At 37.7% G+C, this 19,068-nt stretch overlaps 1 protein-coding gene across 3 annotated transcripts; it reads right to left on the bottom strand.

The window, feature by feature from the left end:
- Positions 1-540: 540 nt before the first annotated feature.
- Positions 541-4,615, bottom strand: LOC132164669 (auxin response factor 18). 3 transcript variants are annotated; one of them, XM_059575215.1, is made up of 6 exons: positions 4,576-4,606; positions 4,011-4,498; positions 2,640-3,902; positions 1,203-2,107; positions 968-1,033; positions 541-795 (listed from the first exon to the last, which is right to left on the bottom strand). In XM_059575215.1, exons 3-6 carry the CDS (start codon positions 3,720-3,722, stop codon positions 714-716), a joined length of 2,136 nt encoding a protein of 711 aa, XP_059431198.1. In that variant the 5' UTR covers positions 3,723-3,902; positions 4,011-4,498; positions 4,576-4,606; the 3' UTR covers positions 541-713. The 3 variants fall into 3 exon arrangements, with proteins under 3 accessions (XP_059431198.1, XP_059431197.1, XP_059431196.1); XM_059575214.1 differs by having other exon boundaries at positions 4,006-4,615; XM_059575213.1 differs by having other exon boundaries at positions 4,011-4,615.
- Between the last annotated feature and the right edge of the window lie 14,453 nt (positions 4,616-19,068).

The following is a 19,068-nucleotide window of genomic DNA, read 5'->3' as shown; positions in this document are numbered from 1 at the left end:
GAGGAGCAGACAAATGCAGAAATCCAAAACCCTACTTTTTCTTTTGAATTGACTAGTTTCTGTGGGTGACAAATTAACCAAAGCTCAAGGCAGAGAGGCCCTTAACTGCTCTCCCATGAAGTCAAAACCTAGTGATATATTTTCAAAACTATAAATGTAATCTTCTGTCAATAATCAAAACTGGGGTTCACGCCACTAATATCAAGCAGTTGATTTTTTTAAGATTGCAATCCATCTTGCTGTCCCAAATCCAGATAATTAAGGAACAATGTATGTCATTGCATGTATTAAATCTGGATCGTTGAAAAAACTAGAGTATCTAAGCCAAATCCAACACCCAAAAGCACTCTAACTGGAGAAATCTGTTATAGGGAGCTCAAGAAAGGAGAATGTTCATTTATATGACTCAGCAGCCAGCCAAAGGGATGCTAAGATGTGCTTCAAATAATTTTTCATGCTATAGCCTCCAACAAGCATTTAATTTGGACAAAATAAGAATTCAAAAAAAAAACTTCCTTAAAGATGGATTCAGGGCAGACAGAGACATAAAAAGTTTACCATAACATTAAGCAACATATTAAAAGTAAATGTATAGGCACAAACCGAAAAACACACCAAGAAATAACCATAAATAGAAGATGGAGTTTCATTTCCTGTTTCTCCCAACTAAATTTAATGAACAAAGTAAGCACCATGTCTCGAATTCTGAACTACTAGGCAAATATGCTCAAGGGACCTGTCTTGTTTGATGCATCTAGTCCATTTTCAGCATTCCTCATCCCTGTAAGCCACGTCCTGAAGAACAACATTAAAACATCACATCCTGAATCTGCAGTATACAGTTATATATATACCATGGTAGGAAGTTAATCTTAAATTTCCCAAAAGACTTTTTCTAAATGAGAAGGGACAGATTGGAAATAAAGATTTAGACATTCGAAACTGCAACATCAATGTTATCTCTTACCTTCCAATATTGTTGCTGCCAGAATCAGTTAGAATAGTGATCCTTTTTGCTGTTCTCATAAAATCACTGCAATTCCAACAGAGGGAAAATGAGAAGATCCAAAAATTATATACTGATAAAGTGAAATGCATGAAAAAATGTGTATTAAGATGTCATGGAGGTTTCAAAAGTAATACATCTGCAAGGCCATAAGACGACAACAATAAACATAAGAAAATTAAGGAAAAAAGATTACCTGAATGGTTCATCTCCAGTTTTCTTGACAGCACCTGTTGCATCTCGGTAGAGCACATGGCTAAGCATATCTGGTCTTTCTATTCCAAACATGTTGGCGAGCCTCCTGTACAGCTCTTCATAAGAACCAAGAACCGAGAGATCAAGTGTGCGCCCCACATCCTCTGACTCCATGAATACCTTGCAGTGACCAGTGTCCAGGCCAAGTTCTGTGGTTTGGAAACCCTGGAGCCATGGAAATCCAGCACTTGATGACTTTTCTGGAGAAACTTTCGGCTCAAGCTTGGATACTGAAACGTCAGCAAGAAACTTTACTTTGTCTTGGTTCCCATCTGCTGAACTTTTCCTGCTAGGAACTTGTGAGACTGTGTCACTAGAACAGCTTCGAGAGATCTGCTGCTCAGTAAGTATTGGTTGACCGAAGAGCAAAAACTGGTGTCTTTTCACATTATCAGATTTTTCCAAATTTTGACTAGAATTTCCTATGGTTAGCAGGCAGGATAAATTTTCATTTTTGTTTGTATTGCCTGTCATGATGCCATTGCAGGTTTTTGAATGTATATTGAACCGCTGGAAATTGGATGGAAACAGCCCTGACTGCAGTTTGCTGTTAAATTGGAGATCTGATAAAGAAATTCCAAATTGAGCATGCCTGGCTCCCTGTATGCCTGCAGGAGTGTTGTCAGATAGACAACACAAGGGGCTGCTTGGCCCAAGGGGGTTGCCTGAAACTGATGGCATTGGAAATTGACCATCAAGGGGAAGATCTGTCTGTTGAATGAGGCGCAACTTCTTGCTTGCCGGTGAGAAGGGCGAGAGGTGGACAGGGACGTTTGATACCAATTCAACCAACCATGGGCTGACACGCTTCACATTTTGTAGCAAATCCGGCTCATCCCATGTCACCTGAAATGTTGTTTGCAAATTACATGTAAGAAAAACATGATGCTACAAGGTCGATAAATTGAGCTTAATTAGGCTCTGTATAACATGCTTGATATTTATCTTAAAATTCAAGTAAATGCTGATGTGAACAAATTACATTATGTCAAGAGAGAACTCTGCTTGTTAATGCTTTTTACAGGTGCTTAAGAGTGTTTTCATGTGACATAAAGGTGGCCTAAAAAGGTCAGATACAATCTGGTCACCTCCATAGCATGGTACTGCAAATAATCAATCCATAAACCTGACCTAACTCCTAAGTTTCAAGAGACCTCAGATTCTAGAGTAACACAAACTAATACAAGGCGTATGCATAACACATGCTATCAGAGAATATCCAAAGTACATAAATGCAATTCACCCCTACCCAAAAAACCATTATCTGAAACGACACCTGAAAATTTTAACAAAACATTTCAAAGAAAAAATATATTCAGCAGCCAACATATTCCAGATTATTGCACAACGGTATAAGAATAACAGAGGAGTACAACACCTGAAGAAGCCGCCATGGCGAATTAGGCCAGCGCAGGGGATCAGCAACATGAACAGAAGCTATGGTTCCCATGAACCAGCTTATCCGGGAAGAATCCTCCGTTTCAAATGCCATCTTAAACCTCAATCCAGAGCACCACTGAATCCTCATTGCAGCATTCACAGCCGAGGCCTTAACACAAAACTCTGGCGTGCTCGCCCTCGGATAATAAACAACCTCAAATGGCTGCCCGCTACCGGCCAGAGCTGCAGCTTCAATAACCGATTCAGGCCTCACCTTTCCCTTTCCTCTCAAATTGCCACCAGGGCTTGAATTCCCATAACCATTTCTCATTAATTTGTTCTCCTCCTCCCTCAACAGAGTCGAATATCCACTATACGGCGAATCAGAATGGCAGGGACCGGGGTTCCACCCAGATGTGGACTCTGGTGCAAAGCCAATTCCTCGCTTGGCTCGTCGAATACCGACACAAAGATCACCATTTTCAGCTCTCATGAACACAATAGAATCTCCAGCAACCAGCTTCTTGTGGTTCACGAATGTGCTCCACCCAGTCGTCAACAAATGCCGGCGCGGCGTACCTCTATATATATGCCTGAATTTCCAAACCTCGCCGTGAACATCCTTAGCAATCACTGTCTGAACCGGCGGATCCGCCGTGTAATCCAGCCGCGGAAAAATCGTCTCCGCACAGTACCTCGGAACTGAGAAACCTCCACCGTTGTTGGCGTCAGATTGAGTCAATGTCTTGGCAAACGAAGCGGGTTTTTCTGGATGCTCAGACTCATTAGCTTCCACAACCCTATCATCATCAAAACCAAACCCAGTTCCCACCGGAAACAATCTAATCTTTGCAAAAACCTCATCGGTTTCAGAATCAGCCAAGAAACTCACTACTCCAACTCGGCAAGGAACGAGAGCAGGAAATCTGGATAAGGCCGTGAAATCGACCGGCGCATGGGCGTGCTCGGCATGACCCTGAGGGAAATAGAATACCTTGGAATTAACCATAGGCATCTGGACCATGCCTCCGGCGCAAGCGTGCCATAGCTGAGGATCCAAGCTCTTCTCCGCATCCTTCATTTCTCGGATGCAAATTTTTCAGAGACCAAAATCAGCTATCAAACAGTACTTTTATTATTACTATTTATTGTAATAATAATATATATATAATTTTTTTTTTTAGTTTTTTTTAATGTCAAATCGATAAAGACGTGTACTTCAAAGCGCCCAGAGAAGCTTCAGTCTCTCTCAGTAAATGCTCTGCGCAACCAAACGAAAGACCCAAAAAACAAGTCAGACATGCATAACAACTGAATAAAGTGAACCACTTCATTAAATTCAAGGGCTAGAAATTAAATTTCACCTTACCTTTCTTCGTTACACCCAAACGAAGCATTAAGCTCAAAACATGCGTCCAGAAATACCTTCAGTTCGCCGTCGTCCCAAATCAACGAAGAAGAAAACAAATTTCTGGGCAGGAAAGTTTTTACCCAAATTACCAGAAAAACCTTCTGAATTTTTACAGTTTGATGCCTAACATTTCTTTGTTTCCGATCAATTTCACCGCTAAAAATGCAGATTGTAGGAAATGAACAGCTTTGAAACAAGTTCTGACAAATCTTCAACTGCTGCACCTACACTACACTAATTACTTTCTCTCTCTCAGCAAGTACAACTCCAGAGTTTTGTTTGATTCCACTGAAAATCTGCAGAATTTTGATTCAGTGAGTTTGCTCACAGGAAACACAATCATGAGTTTGCTCACGGGAAACAAAATCATCGATCTCTCTACCCTCCAAAACAAATTGCGTATTTCTTTCGGATCTCAAGAAAAAGAGTCACACTACTCTGTCACTCTGAAACAGAAACGAATCTGAAATCAACAAAATAATAATTAATTTGGAAACAAATTTATTGCGGGTTGAAATTATACTTGGGCTGTCGATAAAAATATCGCGCTTTTCTTCATGCACGAAGACGGAGCTGTTTTAACTTGTAATTAGTGCTGCTCTGAAATCAGAGCAGCAGCCACAAACTAACCCTGGTTATCTTTTCCCTTTCCCATTGTCAGATAAGTTAACCATGGGTTAGGTTTTCATCAAATCGATAGCAGAACACGCGGCTCGGAGAAAGATTACGTGCGTGGGAGTAGTCCTGACGTGGAGTGGCGTCAGGTCCGCTGTGGCCTGACGAGCGTCCTATTAAGGATCTGCGAGAGTCCTAGGCTCCTAGTCGTAAGCCCTTTTTGGGGATCTATTATTGCAATATAGGAAGGTAAGATGATCTCTTTAATTTTGTAGAGACTATTTTGTCCTCTTGCTTTGCTTAACCTGTTTTTCTCTATTTTAAAAATCCTTTTGGTTTTGGGGCGGATGGTAACTAACTACCCTACGCTACGGTGATGGTTTAAGAGCATTGTTAGCAGCTTCATCAAAATTATATTTTAATTATAATTTGATTAAAAGAATTGTAAGTGAACAGACTTTCTCACCGTCACCAATTGAATAAAAAATAGTTTCTCTTCTCCTTTTTCTTTTCGGTCTCTTTCTTGTTCTTTAATAGTTAAAGAAATAATAAACAAATATTTTTTAAAAATAAATAAAATAGTGAAATTGAAGTATTAAAATGGAAAAAAAATATACTTTTAAGTTTTAATTATTTTGGAGAGTAAAATTTAGTTAAGTTGTTAATAATACTTATAGGGATGATAGGTACCCAACTCTTTTGCCCAACTTAATTCCAACTTTGGCCTTATTTTTTTTTTTTTTTTTAAAAAAAAAAACTAAATAGCAAATAAAAAAATTGTGAAGAAATAATATCTATTTTTGGTCTTTCTTTTATTTGGTATTTTTTTTAAAATAAAAAATAGTATTTTTCTTCATAATAATGTCATTTAAAAAAAAATTGCATTATTATGAAGAAAAAAAATATCATTTTTTTTTTTTAAAATACCAAATAAAAGAAAGACCAAAAATAAATATTATTCCTTCACACATTTTTTTCATTTGCTATTTAGTTTTTTTTAAAAAAAATAAAAAAAAATAAGATTAAACTTAAGTTGAACAAAAGAGTTGGAACTCTTATCATTTTCCTTTTGTGGAAGGGTGAATAATAGTGGCGCCCATGGTTTTGGAGAGGTGATATTAGTACCACTCAATTTTAATTATCAAGTTTACTGTTGGGTTAAGATGATTATCATAAATAGTAAATTTTACATCAATCCCATGTCGTTTGTTATTCAATTCAATACTCATTTTTTTACTATTTTCATAAATACTACAGTAACTATAATTTTAACATTTTGTAGATAAAGTTGTGTAATTTCGTATTTGTGTTGATATTTAGCAAGTATGATTGACATTTGACACGTAGGGGTGAGTTTAGCAAAATATAAAATGATAGTATGATAAGTTGTTAGAGCCCGTTTATTTCGGTGTAAAATAATTTTAGAAAAAAATGTTTATTTATTTATTATTTATTGTTTTTGAGTGATTGACACGACCTATAATATTATTCAACTTAAAAATGATTTTAGCTTTTCATGAGGTGTAAATTGATATACAAGCTATTTTTCATTGCTCTCCTACACTCTTGGATAGACAATTGTAAGAGGGTCTTTTATGGGGCCTACATGCTCGAACTCGACCAAGTTTCGAGTTGCTCGAACACTTGCTAAGAAAGATAGACTCCACAAGAATCATCTCACAATTGCATGCCCAAATTATAAATAATATGGGCAGACAATTGCATTGGATTTCAATTCCACTCCTAAAAGCCTTCCATTCTCGCACACTATTTTTTTCTGCAGCTCAATTTCATCGTCTCCTTTCCTCGTAGCAGTACCTTAGATTATGAAAATATATGAACATGTTTAGTCAATATATGTAGTAACCCAAATAATTAATTAAGCTTAGGTAGCTTAGTTAGAGGATTAATTTGAACTTTGGGCCACTAGAGACAGTTAGAAGGGCATTTTGGGAATTTTGGACTGTCTGACTGGACGTACGCTAGGTTGCCGGACATTCGCTCTTGTCTGAAGTAGAGGACGAATGTTAGGATTGTTGGACGTACGCTCCTATTTTTTGTGCAAACGTACGCGTGGGGACCACCGTACGTAGGCTGACAATAGTATGCCGTACTTTTTAAATAGTACTGGACGTACGCCTCTATAGTACTGGATGTCCGCTACTTTTCAAAAAAGTTGGTGAGCGCCTCCAGGTTTTCTCCTCTATAAATACTAACCCTACCCTTGCCCTTTTCTCATTCAAACTCGCCCCCAGGCGTCTAGAAACCCTTTTGTGAGTGTGTTTTTGTGAGATTGTGTGTTTTGTGAAGAATGAGAGGTGTTTTCTTAAATGTTGCTTCTATGAAGTAACCCTCTGCGCTTAACTTTTCTTTCTAAGTCGTTATGCTCTTTTAATCATTTCTATAGTAGCTTAGACGTTGGTTTGAAACTTTAGACATGTTATACCATTGATCTTGTTTAGAGTTGGGCTAGCATTCCATTGTGTTTTCTATTGCATGGAGACCTTATTTGGAGATAGGAGGTCTTATAAATCCATTTAGATGGGTTTAGAAGCAATTTGGGAGGATAAGTCGACGTTTGAAACAAACAAGGTTCTACCTGAAACTTTTTGGGCGGATGTATGGTTAGAAACATTTCAGGAGAAACGACGTTTTGACCAAGTTGTCCCATAGCCTCTGTTTTCATGTTCTAAGTTCATTTTAGTTGGATTTAAAACTAATGATAGGTCTTTTTTCAGTATTCGAGGTTATGGAGCCTCAAGAAAATTTTACAGAAGAACCGTACGACCCAGGTAAATACAAACTCACATGAATGCTTGTTGTTACTTTTTCTGCATTGCATGTCTATTTTATATATATCAAACATGCATATTTTGCAACTCTCATGAAATACATTTTAGAATTACTGTGAACTCTCTTTTGCGAAAACGTATGTTGATTAATAAGATAATAATGAGGCTTGTAAAACTATGCATGTAAAAGACTGATAAGATTAATTGCATCATATGACATGGTATATCGGTACGTGCGAGATAACGGCCATAGGCTTACTATACAGGTAAACTTTAGGGTCAAATGTGTGTGTGGGCTTTGGATCCAATGGTTTCGTGACCAATGCGCAGCCATTTCCTAATGGATGGTTACTATAGGACGGACATCATTAGTGGTGTGGGCCACCCGATGTCAGACTCGGTCGTGCCACTAATGTTATGTACGGTAGCGTGCAATATCCGGGGCACTGGTGTTGTACTACAGGTCCCTTGGGACAGCGTCAACCCTGCTGAGAATGGGTAATATTTCGGGTAAACCATACGGTTGAACTATTATTATTACTCATGACTATAAGCATATATTATATTTATATCACATCAATGATAAACTGTCATCTCATAATATTGCATGTACTTTAGAAACAACTAAGTTCGCCATTTAATGATGGGTACGTCATGTACATTTATTCTCACTAAGTCGTCGGACTTACCCTTATATTATTTTCATTTTTTCTCTATATGTACAACTATGTTGTTATAAATAGTTTAGAAGAAAATGGATACCACGAAGCATCCGGTTATTTTGGAGGATTCGACCCGGGAGATGCTTAAGGACTTATTACAAGCTTAGGCGGGTACTCATGGTAACAAGTACTTTTGAATTATGCTGTAGACTTAGAACTTTTATGCATGCTTGCATATTAAGGTGTATCATAGATCCTTTGTAAAGATGATCACTTGTATAATGTAATTTCAGCTACTTTGATGTTACTTGGTAGACGCTCTGGTCATAATGATTAACATTTATAGAATCTTTTGTTTTCACTGTTTAGTATCCTCTGTTTTCGAGGAATAGAGATCTCTGAGTCTTGTTCCGCGAGGAATAAGGCTGGGAGACGAACCGTGGAATTAATTACCAGTTAATTAATTTCCACGGCGTTACAATATATGTATACTTTAATTAAACATAATTTTTAGGTTGATTTTTTTTTTTTTTTTTTTTTAAGGTTTTACATTAATATTTTTATATTGTGAATAAAAGTTAAATGAAAATATAAAAAAATATTTGTTAATTTTCAGTACAAGGCAAACCTTCAAACATATTTTCAGCTGAAATAATTTTTTTGAACAATAATTTAAGCTAAAAATATTTTTCCAACAAAAAAACATTTTATACCGGAACAAACAAGAAATAACAAAAAGGGAAAATCAAAATTAGTCCTTGTGGTTTACCTGATTTACAATTAGACTCCTGTGGTATCAAAATGAACTCAAAGGTCATTGAGGTATGCCAAAAAAATTATTTAGTTTCTACAGTCAAATTCCGTCCACTAATTTAACATATTCCATTAGTGTGACACTAATATAAATAGAATAAGTATCACAATTTTATTGGTTCTACGTTTCACACTATTAGAACCTGTTAAGTCAGTGAATAGAATTTGATTGTAGAGACTAAATTATTTTTTTAGCATACTTGAGGGAATTTTGAGTTCATTTTAAATTTTTGATACCACATTGAATTAATTGCAAATCAGGTAAACCTCTTACACTGATTATGCATTTTTCCCTCATAAAAACATACCTGTGATATATAAAACTAACCTTTAGAGAATTAAAAAAAATATATAAATAAATAAAAGAAAACCATACTTGACTCACTGGGAAACATAAACATCGATTAAAACGGATCGATCATAGAATTGAATAGGCCAAAATTTTAAACAAAATAGAATAAAATATCTGATATATATATATGAGATTCCTTAATCCAAGATATGGATAATTTGTTGAAGCTTTCCAAAAATACACTATTTTAATATAGAAGGCTAAAGTAAAGTGAAAGCAAAAACATTTTATTGTTCATAGGCTGAATAAGAAGAAACATAGCATGTACCTGTCAACATTATGGAAGTATAATTATAGATAATCTCAGAAATTCAAAGCAGCAAGCAATTGTAGCTAATTTTCTCAAACTGCCCGACAACCCCCATAACGAAGAAGCTGAAAACTTTTGTAACATAAAACATCAAGCCAAATTGATCAATTGAAAAAGATTTTTTTTTGATAATCAGGAAAAACACAGAGAGAAGGTTGAAATTGGTTGGTTAAGAATCAACATTGGGACCGACATACAACGTCGGGCCAATTTGGACATGAGCTAACATGTCCATTTAATGCGACCAACATAAATGTAGGTGGCTTTTGGCTTTTCAGCCATTCTTAACCTATGCCCGAAACTATACCTTTCAATCAAATTAAGGTGCCCCTTGCCGTCCCATAGCCAGGCCAAAGAACCCCAGGCACAGGGTCTTAGATGGTGGTCTTGTTGGGTGGGTACGTTGTCTTTTGCTTTTAGGTGGTCCATCAAATTTTTATTATTTTTTAACCGAACGAATCTCTCAATAATAATAATAATAATAAAAGGAATTGGCGGCTATTGTCTATTGTCCTACAGAATTGGATATTATCCCCATTTGGCTTTATAGAGATTTCATTATGTGGGAACTTAACTACTAAAGAGATGTTGGCAATGAAATTAATCCCGTCGTTTTTTCTTCTTCTTCTCCTAAATACATCATTAATGTTGGGGATGTAAAACGAGAGTTATTCGATATACTTCACTCCAAGCGAATTCCTCGCAGGTTGGATTCGTTGCTTGTCTTATTACCTGCGTTTTCAATGCACGATCTCATGAACTAGAGCTCTTTTTGGTCACCTAGGAGCCTACTATAGTCTCTTTATAATTTTCACACTTCAAGTTCTAAGGATATTGACAATAGCCCTAGAGATTAAGGATGTAGAGAAATAGAGCCATGATTTTTTCTTTGATCTTGATTTGGGTTCTAACTCTACTAACCAATGTGGATGCTCCATTACATTGGGCACCATATCCATGAATTGTCTCCACCGGATCTCTTATCCATCATCTCCTCATACTGAAAATGAAGTATCATGAGCTTATGGCTCAAAACAATGCTCGACATTATAACATGTAATATGTTCAATGATTATATCAAAAACAAAAATGACATAATCGCCATAAAATAAAGGTGTGCTTCAAACAATCTACCGCAGACACTCCTGTCAATTCATTTAGACTTGACTGTTTTCCTAGACATGCTCTGTTAGACCGTATTAGTCATCGTCCAAGATAACATGCTAAAGCAATGGCATCAAGTATCCACTTCATGATATAGTTTCAGGTTGAAAGGGCATAGGATGGTCAGTGTCAACTGGCAAGTGGAACACATCCTGATATCCTTACATTTTGCAATGTTTAATTTTATGTGCATTTGCTCGTTTATTTTTTAAATACTTGCTGATTATTCAATCTTAAGTGATAAAGCTCCCTTGACATCTTGCAAGGAAGTTAAAAACAGCTAACACCTTTCTTCTTTCATTGAATGCAGTGTTGTGACTGGTGTGGGCAGCTGGTGGCTAGGTCGAAGAGTAGGGGTGGGCACGGGTCAGGGCGGGGCGGGTATGGGTTTTTTTCCCTTTTTTCCCACCCGCCCCACACCCTACAGGTTTTGGATTTTTCAATCTGTCACCCGAGCAAAATTAACAATATCCGCGCGGGTTCGGGTTGTGCGGGGCGGGGCGAATCGATGCGGGTTGTGCGGGTTGGGTTCTTCTCCTCCATTTTCGTCTCTTCTGCAGGTTTCTTGTCTTCCATTTTCAAACAAACCCTACATCAGAATACCAAGAAACAAACAACACAACCCAACATCAAACCTATAAACAATGGAATAGAAAACCAAAGAATGATGAGATCTTAATGATAAAAGATATCTCTTGGTTCCCATTCATGAAAGAGGTCTAGAGAGAGAGAGAGAAACCTGGATCGTGGTCTGTGGAGTGGAGGTGGGAGCGGCGCAACAGCCAGTGATTTGAGGTGGAGCTGCAGCACAGACGAGAGACGGAGAGACAACATACTGGAGAGAGTGAACAAGAGCGACGAAGAGGGAGCGAGAGAAAGAGCAAGAGAGACAGAGAGAGAGCAAGAGACGAGAGACTGAGAGAGGAAGAGATGGTGGCTGAAAGTTAGAGACATAATAGAGAGAGAAAGAATTAGGAACTTAGGGTTAGGGTTTTTTTAGTTTTATACTTGGGTGGGTAGGGTCGAGGCGGGGTGGGTACCCGCAGGAAATAAACTCTATTCCCGCTAACCCACTCGCCCCAAGATCGTTGAGAGATCCTACCAACCCGCAAAAATATACATAAAACCAGCTCGGGGCGGGGCGGGGTGGGTTTGCAGGTTGGGCGGGTTTTTGCCCTCCCCTATCGAAGAGTGTAGTTTCTTTAGATGAATTTTGCCTTTTGATCATTTGACTCATTTCAGTCATTTGTAATTTTTTCAATTTGATTTGTAATTCTTCTATTTGTAAATTAGTTTGTTTTCTTCAATTTGAAGTTGTTTGTAATTTGTAAGGCCATGATATACTTGTCTTGTAAGCATGTAATTTTAGGTGTTTATAATTTCTACAATTGTAAGTTACGTAGTTTTAGGTTTTCCTATGAATAATGGGTCATGGCCATGTTGTACTTGTCCTGAATTTTACTTGATTTAGTGAATCTTACCTGATTTGTAATTGGTTTTTGGAATATCACCTCATTCATTGTTGAATTTTAAATTTTTTAGAATAATTTAACCTATTAATCTTAACGAGCCTTAATCGGGCCGAGCTACCCGTTTAAGGCTTGAATGGCTTTTTACCCGACCTCGGGCTCGAGCTCGATTTCACAAGTTTGAAACTTTTGTTTCTAACTTGAGCTCAAGCTAAGTCGAGCCCTCGATTGGCTCGACTTGGCTCAAAATTTCCCTTTCGCGATCCCGAGTGTGTCAAACTTCTTAACGAGCCGAGTTTGAGCAAGGGTTTTCCAGCTCGGCTCGTTTATTTGCCTTCTAAAACGAGCCGATCCTGGATATCTAATACCCGGCTCGGCTTGGCTCGTTTACAACCCTATTTCTAATTATAACAAACCAGCAATAACTGTGAAAAACAAAATAAAATGAGAATAGTAATAATAATAATAATAATAATAATAATAATGTCTTCATGAAAATCAATTGTCACTGAGGTGGGTTAGTTTGGCCTGATAGTTGTTCAAATAACCCGTATGATACACCAAGTTAGGATCTGGTTGATTGACTCGTTCTCCCGTCCTTAGAAAATCATTTGTAGCGGTGAATGCCTATTGGCCACAGGTCCATGGGCTTTCCACAACAGTCTTGACAATCCTTAAGAGGTGTGGACCATTCACTCGTCTGCCAGATGATATTTCTATTCGAGCCAAGTCTGGAATGGTGAACTCAACCACCTTGTGTTGCCTTGGGGGACAACCAACATGGTCGAATAAACCTTCGGTTTGCACTTCTATAGCCTTAGTTCGAAGATTCCCCCATTTCCCAGTGATTTCTATGATTTTTCTGCTGAAAATTATTGTTAATAAAAACCTGTAGTGTTCTTCCCCTTCGAATCAACTTTCCAACGGTCTTTGAATGGTCCAAATTGGGGCTGGAACAGGCCAAAATGGTCAAGATCAGCAAATCTACCCTAAACCGGCACTGTTAAAGCTGGTGCGCCACGCAGCTTGGCTTCACGGTTGGGATGTGCGGCGTGGGCTGGATCCCAGGTTGGCTTTCGAAAACGGGCAGTTCAGCAGGTCGGATAATGCACTAGGCGGTAGAGTTTCAGCGGGTTGGGCTTGAATTTGAGCTTGGACTTTGGTGTTCTGGGCTTGGGCTCTCAAGACAGATTTTAGGGCCATGTGTCTCCACTTTGGGCCGGAGCAGAAGGGTTAATGTGACAGTTGGTAAGTCGGACTGCACTGAAGTCCCGGAATGGCCTCGTGTTTCTTTTTGCGGGCTTCCTCCAAGAAGCGTGGAGCGGGTCGGATGACCCGATCTAGAGTTGAAACGGTATCGTCCCGTTTCATTGGGACGTCGTCGTTTCCAGAACAAGCGCAGGAAGGCACCTTGGTAGTGACACTCGAAACGGTGTCGTCCCACTTACAACGGATGCCATCGTCCCACTTACACGGGACGGCGTCGTTTCTAATGGGGCTGAGCCCTTCAACCAATCACCTTGGCTGGTTTTGACCAGTTTTCAAATCTGGTTTTTCTGGTTCGTCTTCTTCCTCTGGATCCTCTTCTTCCTGCGGACTTCCTCTTCCCAAAGTGTAAAATCCGAATCACAATCTTCAGATGAAGTGACTCTTGGATTTTCTTCTTCCACACACATTCCCGAATTGAGATTTGGGTTTAGAGATGAAATCTCATGGTCGTCTGTGAGAGTTTTTTTTGGAAAAAATTTCTCCAAACCCTCTAATGGCAGACTAAGGAATTTTACCCGATATTTTTGTTCCAAAAGGTACATTCTCTTTAGTGCTTCAATATTTCCTATATATTTCAAACCACCTACTGTGATCACAAGGGGTTGTTCATTTGGCTTCTCAAGAGTTTTATGAAGATTGTAGAATGCTATTGTAGAAGCCAAACTGATCACTTGCCGATTGATAGTTTGACGAATGTCAAACAAAAAATCGACTCTTCAATATTCTCTTGATCTTCCATAACCTCTGTGCTTTGATACCATTGAACGTTTTTATATATTGATCTTCTAGAAGAATTTCTCCCGTTAGGGTGGAAATCCAATGGAGGACTAAGAGAATTTGAGAGACTAACGTAATAATGAATTGTAACAGAAATGTGTTCTTATGGGACTCTATTTATAGAGTCTCAATCACAACTCTTGACCAAGAGTTGTGCCCTCTTATCAGATAACCTCAATATGAAAGTTATTACCTTCATGTAAGAATAATTAGGTGTGGGGATGATGACACTTGGTATAGTGTGATCACCCTATGTATCATCAATTTGTACAAGATAAATTGTGTCACCCAATACCCTAATCATATCAGAACCAAAAATTAATAATAGTTGCATGGCATGCCACCATGGAAAAAATGGTAAAGGTTTGAGACATGTGCATCCCAGCCTATACGAACTTGACTCAATGGCTAAGTTTTGAGATTAGTGATATTTATTCTAGATCTGAGGGCTATTGTGACTGGTGCACTCACCCACGGATGAGATCTATAACACCCTGGTCCCATATTGGAAAGATAAGTGACCTATATAGAGTAGATAGTATATAAAGAGACTCATGGGTGCTAAGTCCCACATTGGTTACTTATTAATTGAAACTAATATTTTTAAGTGATTTTACGAAAGCTTTAAATTGACTATTCCTTTTGGGGTGATAGCGCTAATGTAGCTAGTGTTTTTTCCTTGAATTATTACAAATGGTATTAGAGTCACCTAATGTTGTAACGGCATGTGGAATTATTGGTACCGTACGTTGTGGCCTTGGCGAGGACATCATGGGTTTAATGGGGAACTTTATAACACACAGTTCCCATATTAAGAAGATGAGTAGCCCACATATAGTGAGTGTTTATAAAGACATTCATGGGTGCTAAGTCCTACATTGTTTACTTATTAGGTGAAACTGAGCTTTACAAATGATTTTGAAAATATGTAAATTAACGAGTCATTTTGGAGTAATAGTGTAGAGCTAGTGCATTTTTCTGAATCGTCACAAATGTCATGTGGTGCTGATAGGTACCATATGACATTATTAGTTGACTTTTATATCATTTGTAATGATTCAGAGAAAAGTGCTAGCCATGTCTATGCTATCACCAAAAAGATTAGTCAATTTGGAGTTTCCCTACAATCACTTACAAAGCCTAGTCTCCATAATAAGAAAGCAATGCGGGATTTAACACCCATAAATGTCTTTATAAACCATACTTATTCTCTAAGAGCTAATCATCTTCCCAATATAGAATTAGCATGTTACAGGATTATTCTTGAGACATAAATAGTTGTGCGCCACCTAGGGTATCAACCTGGTCGAGCAACTAGAGATAGTTGGCTAAGTTAACATATGAGCAAGTTAACGTAGTGCCTTATGATGTAGAGCCTTAACCGATACTCCTTCACAAGCCTATCAAACTCTCTTGCGAAAGAAAACCTTTACAGTGAGAAATTTTTTGTGAAAGGACTATTTTTTTGTTTTGAAAATGGATACTTCATTCCGATAAAAGATCAATAAAAGATCACAGAGGAGGAAAAAATTTTTCCCTCCTGACAATACCACAGATTCCGGGTGGAGTCTCCTCCACCCATGTTGAATCTATGACATGGGTTGTAGCTAATTTAGCAAGTACATGAGCATCATTATTTGCCTCCCTAGCTACATAATTGAAAGATCCCTTCTCTAGAGTTTATAATTCTGCCTGGATGCCCTCCACAATATGCCCATAGTTGTTCTGACGTGGGCTTGGATCGTTAACAACTTGGACAACCTGCATCGCATCTCCTTCAAAAATAATATGTCGATAATTCCGCTCTTCACCGAAGAATACAGCATGGATAGCAGCAAGTGCTTCAGCAGTGGTGGAGTCTACATAAAACATCTTTGTGGTACTTCGCCCTGCAAAGAAAGACCCTCCTGAATCTCGGACAACACAACCCAACCCGATTCTTCCATTTCGATGATCCACCGCTGCATCCCAGTTTATTTTGACTGAGTTTGCCGGAGGTGGTTGCCACAAAACAGTGTCCTCGTGCTTGGTTTGCCTCGTCTCTTCCATATCTGCCGTATTCACCCTTTGGAAATCTTCTATAGCGTTGCCTACCTCCCACAAAATCTGGTTTGGGTGGACGAACGGTTCTCCATGCAACACACCATTTCTACACAGCCATAGATGCCTTGCAGTCACCGCAAAAAGTTCCCTTTCTGACCGATCATATCTTTTAATTATGTCTTCAAAGATGCTAAAAAAATTTGTTTTACCACAGCATCTCTTCTAAAATTTGATCGATCCACATCCCCAAACATCACTTGCTACAGGACAATTCCATAACACATGGGCCACGTTTTCTTCCTCCAAGCCACAAAGAGGACACCTGATATCTTGTACCACTCCTCTACGCCTGAGATTTGATCTTGTCGATAGAAGATTATTTAATGCTCACCAAAGAAGCATTTTAACCATATTTGGTACCTGCAGTTGCCAACATATTTTCCAGACATCTTTCTTGTTAGATTTTCCAGAGGCCTCACCCCCCTTTCTAGCATTACACTCCATATCCAGATGGTATGCACTCCTTATAGAGAAAACCCCATTTGGAGTGCACCTCCATATTAATTTGTCAGGCACCAAAATTGGGCTTAATGGAATCCTTTGAACTACCTTTGCCTCATCTGCAAGAAATATGGTATTTATGAGTCGTGTATTCCAGCCTTTGATATATTGATCAATAAGATCTGCCACCCTTGTATCCTCCCCCAACACAGACCTTGGAGACTGGATCATAAATGAAATCGGGGTTAGTATCCATTGATCACCCCACACCTTGATATCCCTTCCATTACCCACTCTCCATATGAGCCCCTGTTTAAGAGTCGATTGGGCTGCCATCATGCTTCTCCAAGCGAATGAGGGCCGATTCCCCAATTTTGCCTCCAAAACCGTCCTTGAAGGATAGTATTTTGCTCCAATTATACGTGAAGCCAAAGAATCTGGGTTTTGCAATAGCCTCCATAATTGCTTTGCCAACAAAGCCTTATTAAAAGATACCAAATCCCTAAAACCCAACCCCCCCATCCGCCTTAGAAACCCTCATGCGCTCCCAACTCATTCAAGGAATTTTTTTTTTTGCAAATGCCATTCAAACTTTCAATTAGCCCTAGTTAGAAGGCCGACGAGGCTTTGTGAATTCAAACCTCACTATCCATTTCAAATATAGATCTCTTGTTCACCTTCCACGAGAGGGAACCCGAATCCATTTTTAGAAGGGAAAATATTGGTGCCATAAATATCAATAAATATGCACATACATATTAAAAATAAGAATCATTAATCATCTTCATTTCATTTGAAATAGAGATAATTATTTTATGGTCAAGACATGATATTACACTATTTAAAAATTTTAAATGACATGGCAACATATTCACTACGTGTCATTATGTACACCATTAAATACACCAAAATAATATCTTAACATGAAATTACTTTTGCTTGAAGTGGAGACATATATATAAACATAAAATCAATTTTTTCTAACTCTTAGTTACATGATAAAATAAATTCGTACCATCGAAAAGTTTTTTTTTTCCCCTTAAATTTTGTCTATTCGATTATAAATCAGATAGTCAAGATCGTATTTTGATGAAACCAATTTTTAAAATTAAAAATATTAAAAATACTTTAAGAAAACTGCACTGGATAAAATTATAACCAGTTGAAACGATGGAAATATATATATAATCGAAATGAAATGAGTAGGTTAAGTGTATTCCTTTACTCACTATTGTGAAATAATTTAGGGCCAGTTTAGGATTGAGTTAGGGTTCTTAGGGAGCTTAGACAAAAGCTAGCATATTTGGTAAAAAAGTTTTTTTTTTTTTTTTAATCTAAAAATGGCCAAAAATCGTTTTTTTTTACTTAAAAGTTATATTTCTCAAACGCAATTTTAAACAGACTTCTAATCATTCTAATCAACGTGGAACGAAATATATATAATATAATTATGAGAAATAATTGGTGTCAATATTTTTTCATGTTTTTACATTTTATCTTACAAATCAACTATTAGATTTGTGGACGTATGTGGATCTCACAAATTTATTGATTGATCTATTAAATTTGTGAGAAAATATGGAAGAAAAAAAAAATATAGGCAAATTATTGATACTAATCATTTCTCTATAATTATAGTTGGTATTAACTTGTCAATTACTCAAAGTTATCCCGAATAATATTAATTATTTAAAGAAAGTAAACAATAATCAGAACGTAGTCTTTACCGACCTTCAGGATGTTGAGTCCGCCACCACAAGCTCGGGCACTAAAGGCCTTTAAGTTAAGCCCAGTCAAACTTATTTAGAAGTCCACATCTAACCTAACTAGAGCCGTATAATGTCATTGCAATATGGGCCATGGGCCGGCTCGCAAACTTCCCAGCCCATTAGCGAGCTTTTATTCTCGGACCAGGAAATTTTTTTAGTAGCTTGAAGAGACAGTGACAAGTTCAACATTGCCTAACACAACCAAAGAAACCGAAATCGTCATGAATCAAAACAAAAACAAATAAAAAAGTGTTATACATCCATTTAATCTGTATGATCCCGCGCATTCAATAGTAAATTTGTACATTCAACAGTGAATTTGTCAGTCTCTTGTACGGAAATATACAAGAAAAATAAAAACCAAACATTTCTCAAACAGATATCTTCTATTTGCCATAACTACTACAAAAGCGATTCACTTATGGGTTGGATTGAACAAAACACCAAAACAATGGTTAGGGAATTGTCTTAAGTTATGGA

The sequence above is a fragment of the Corylus avellana genome, chromosome ca10 (genome assembly GCF_901000735.1).
Source record: "Corylus avellana chromosome ca10, CavTom2PMs-1.0".
Lineage (NCBI taxonomy): Eukaryota > Viridiplantae > Streptophyta > Magnoliopsida > Fagales > Betulaceae > Corylus > Corylus avellana.
This window is presented reverse-complemented; position numbering and strand designations above follow the sequence as displayed.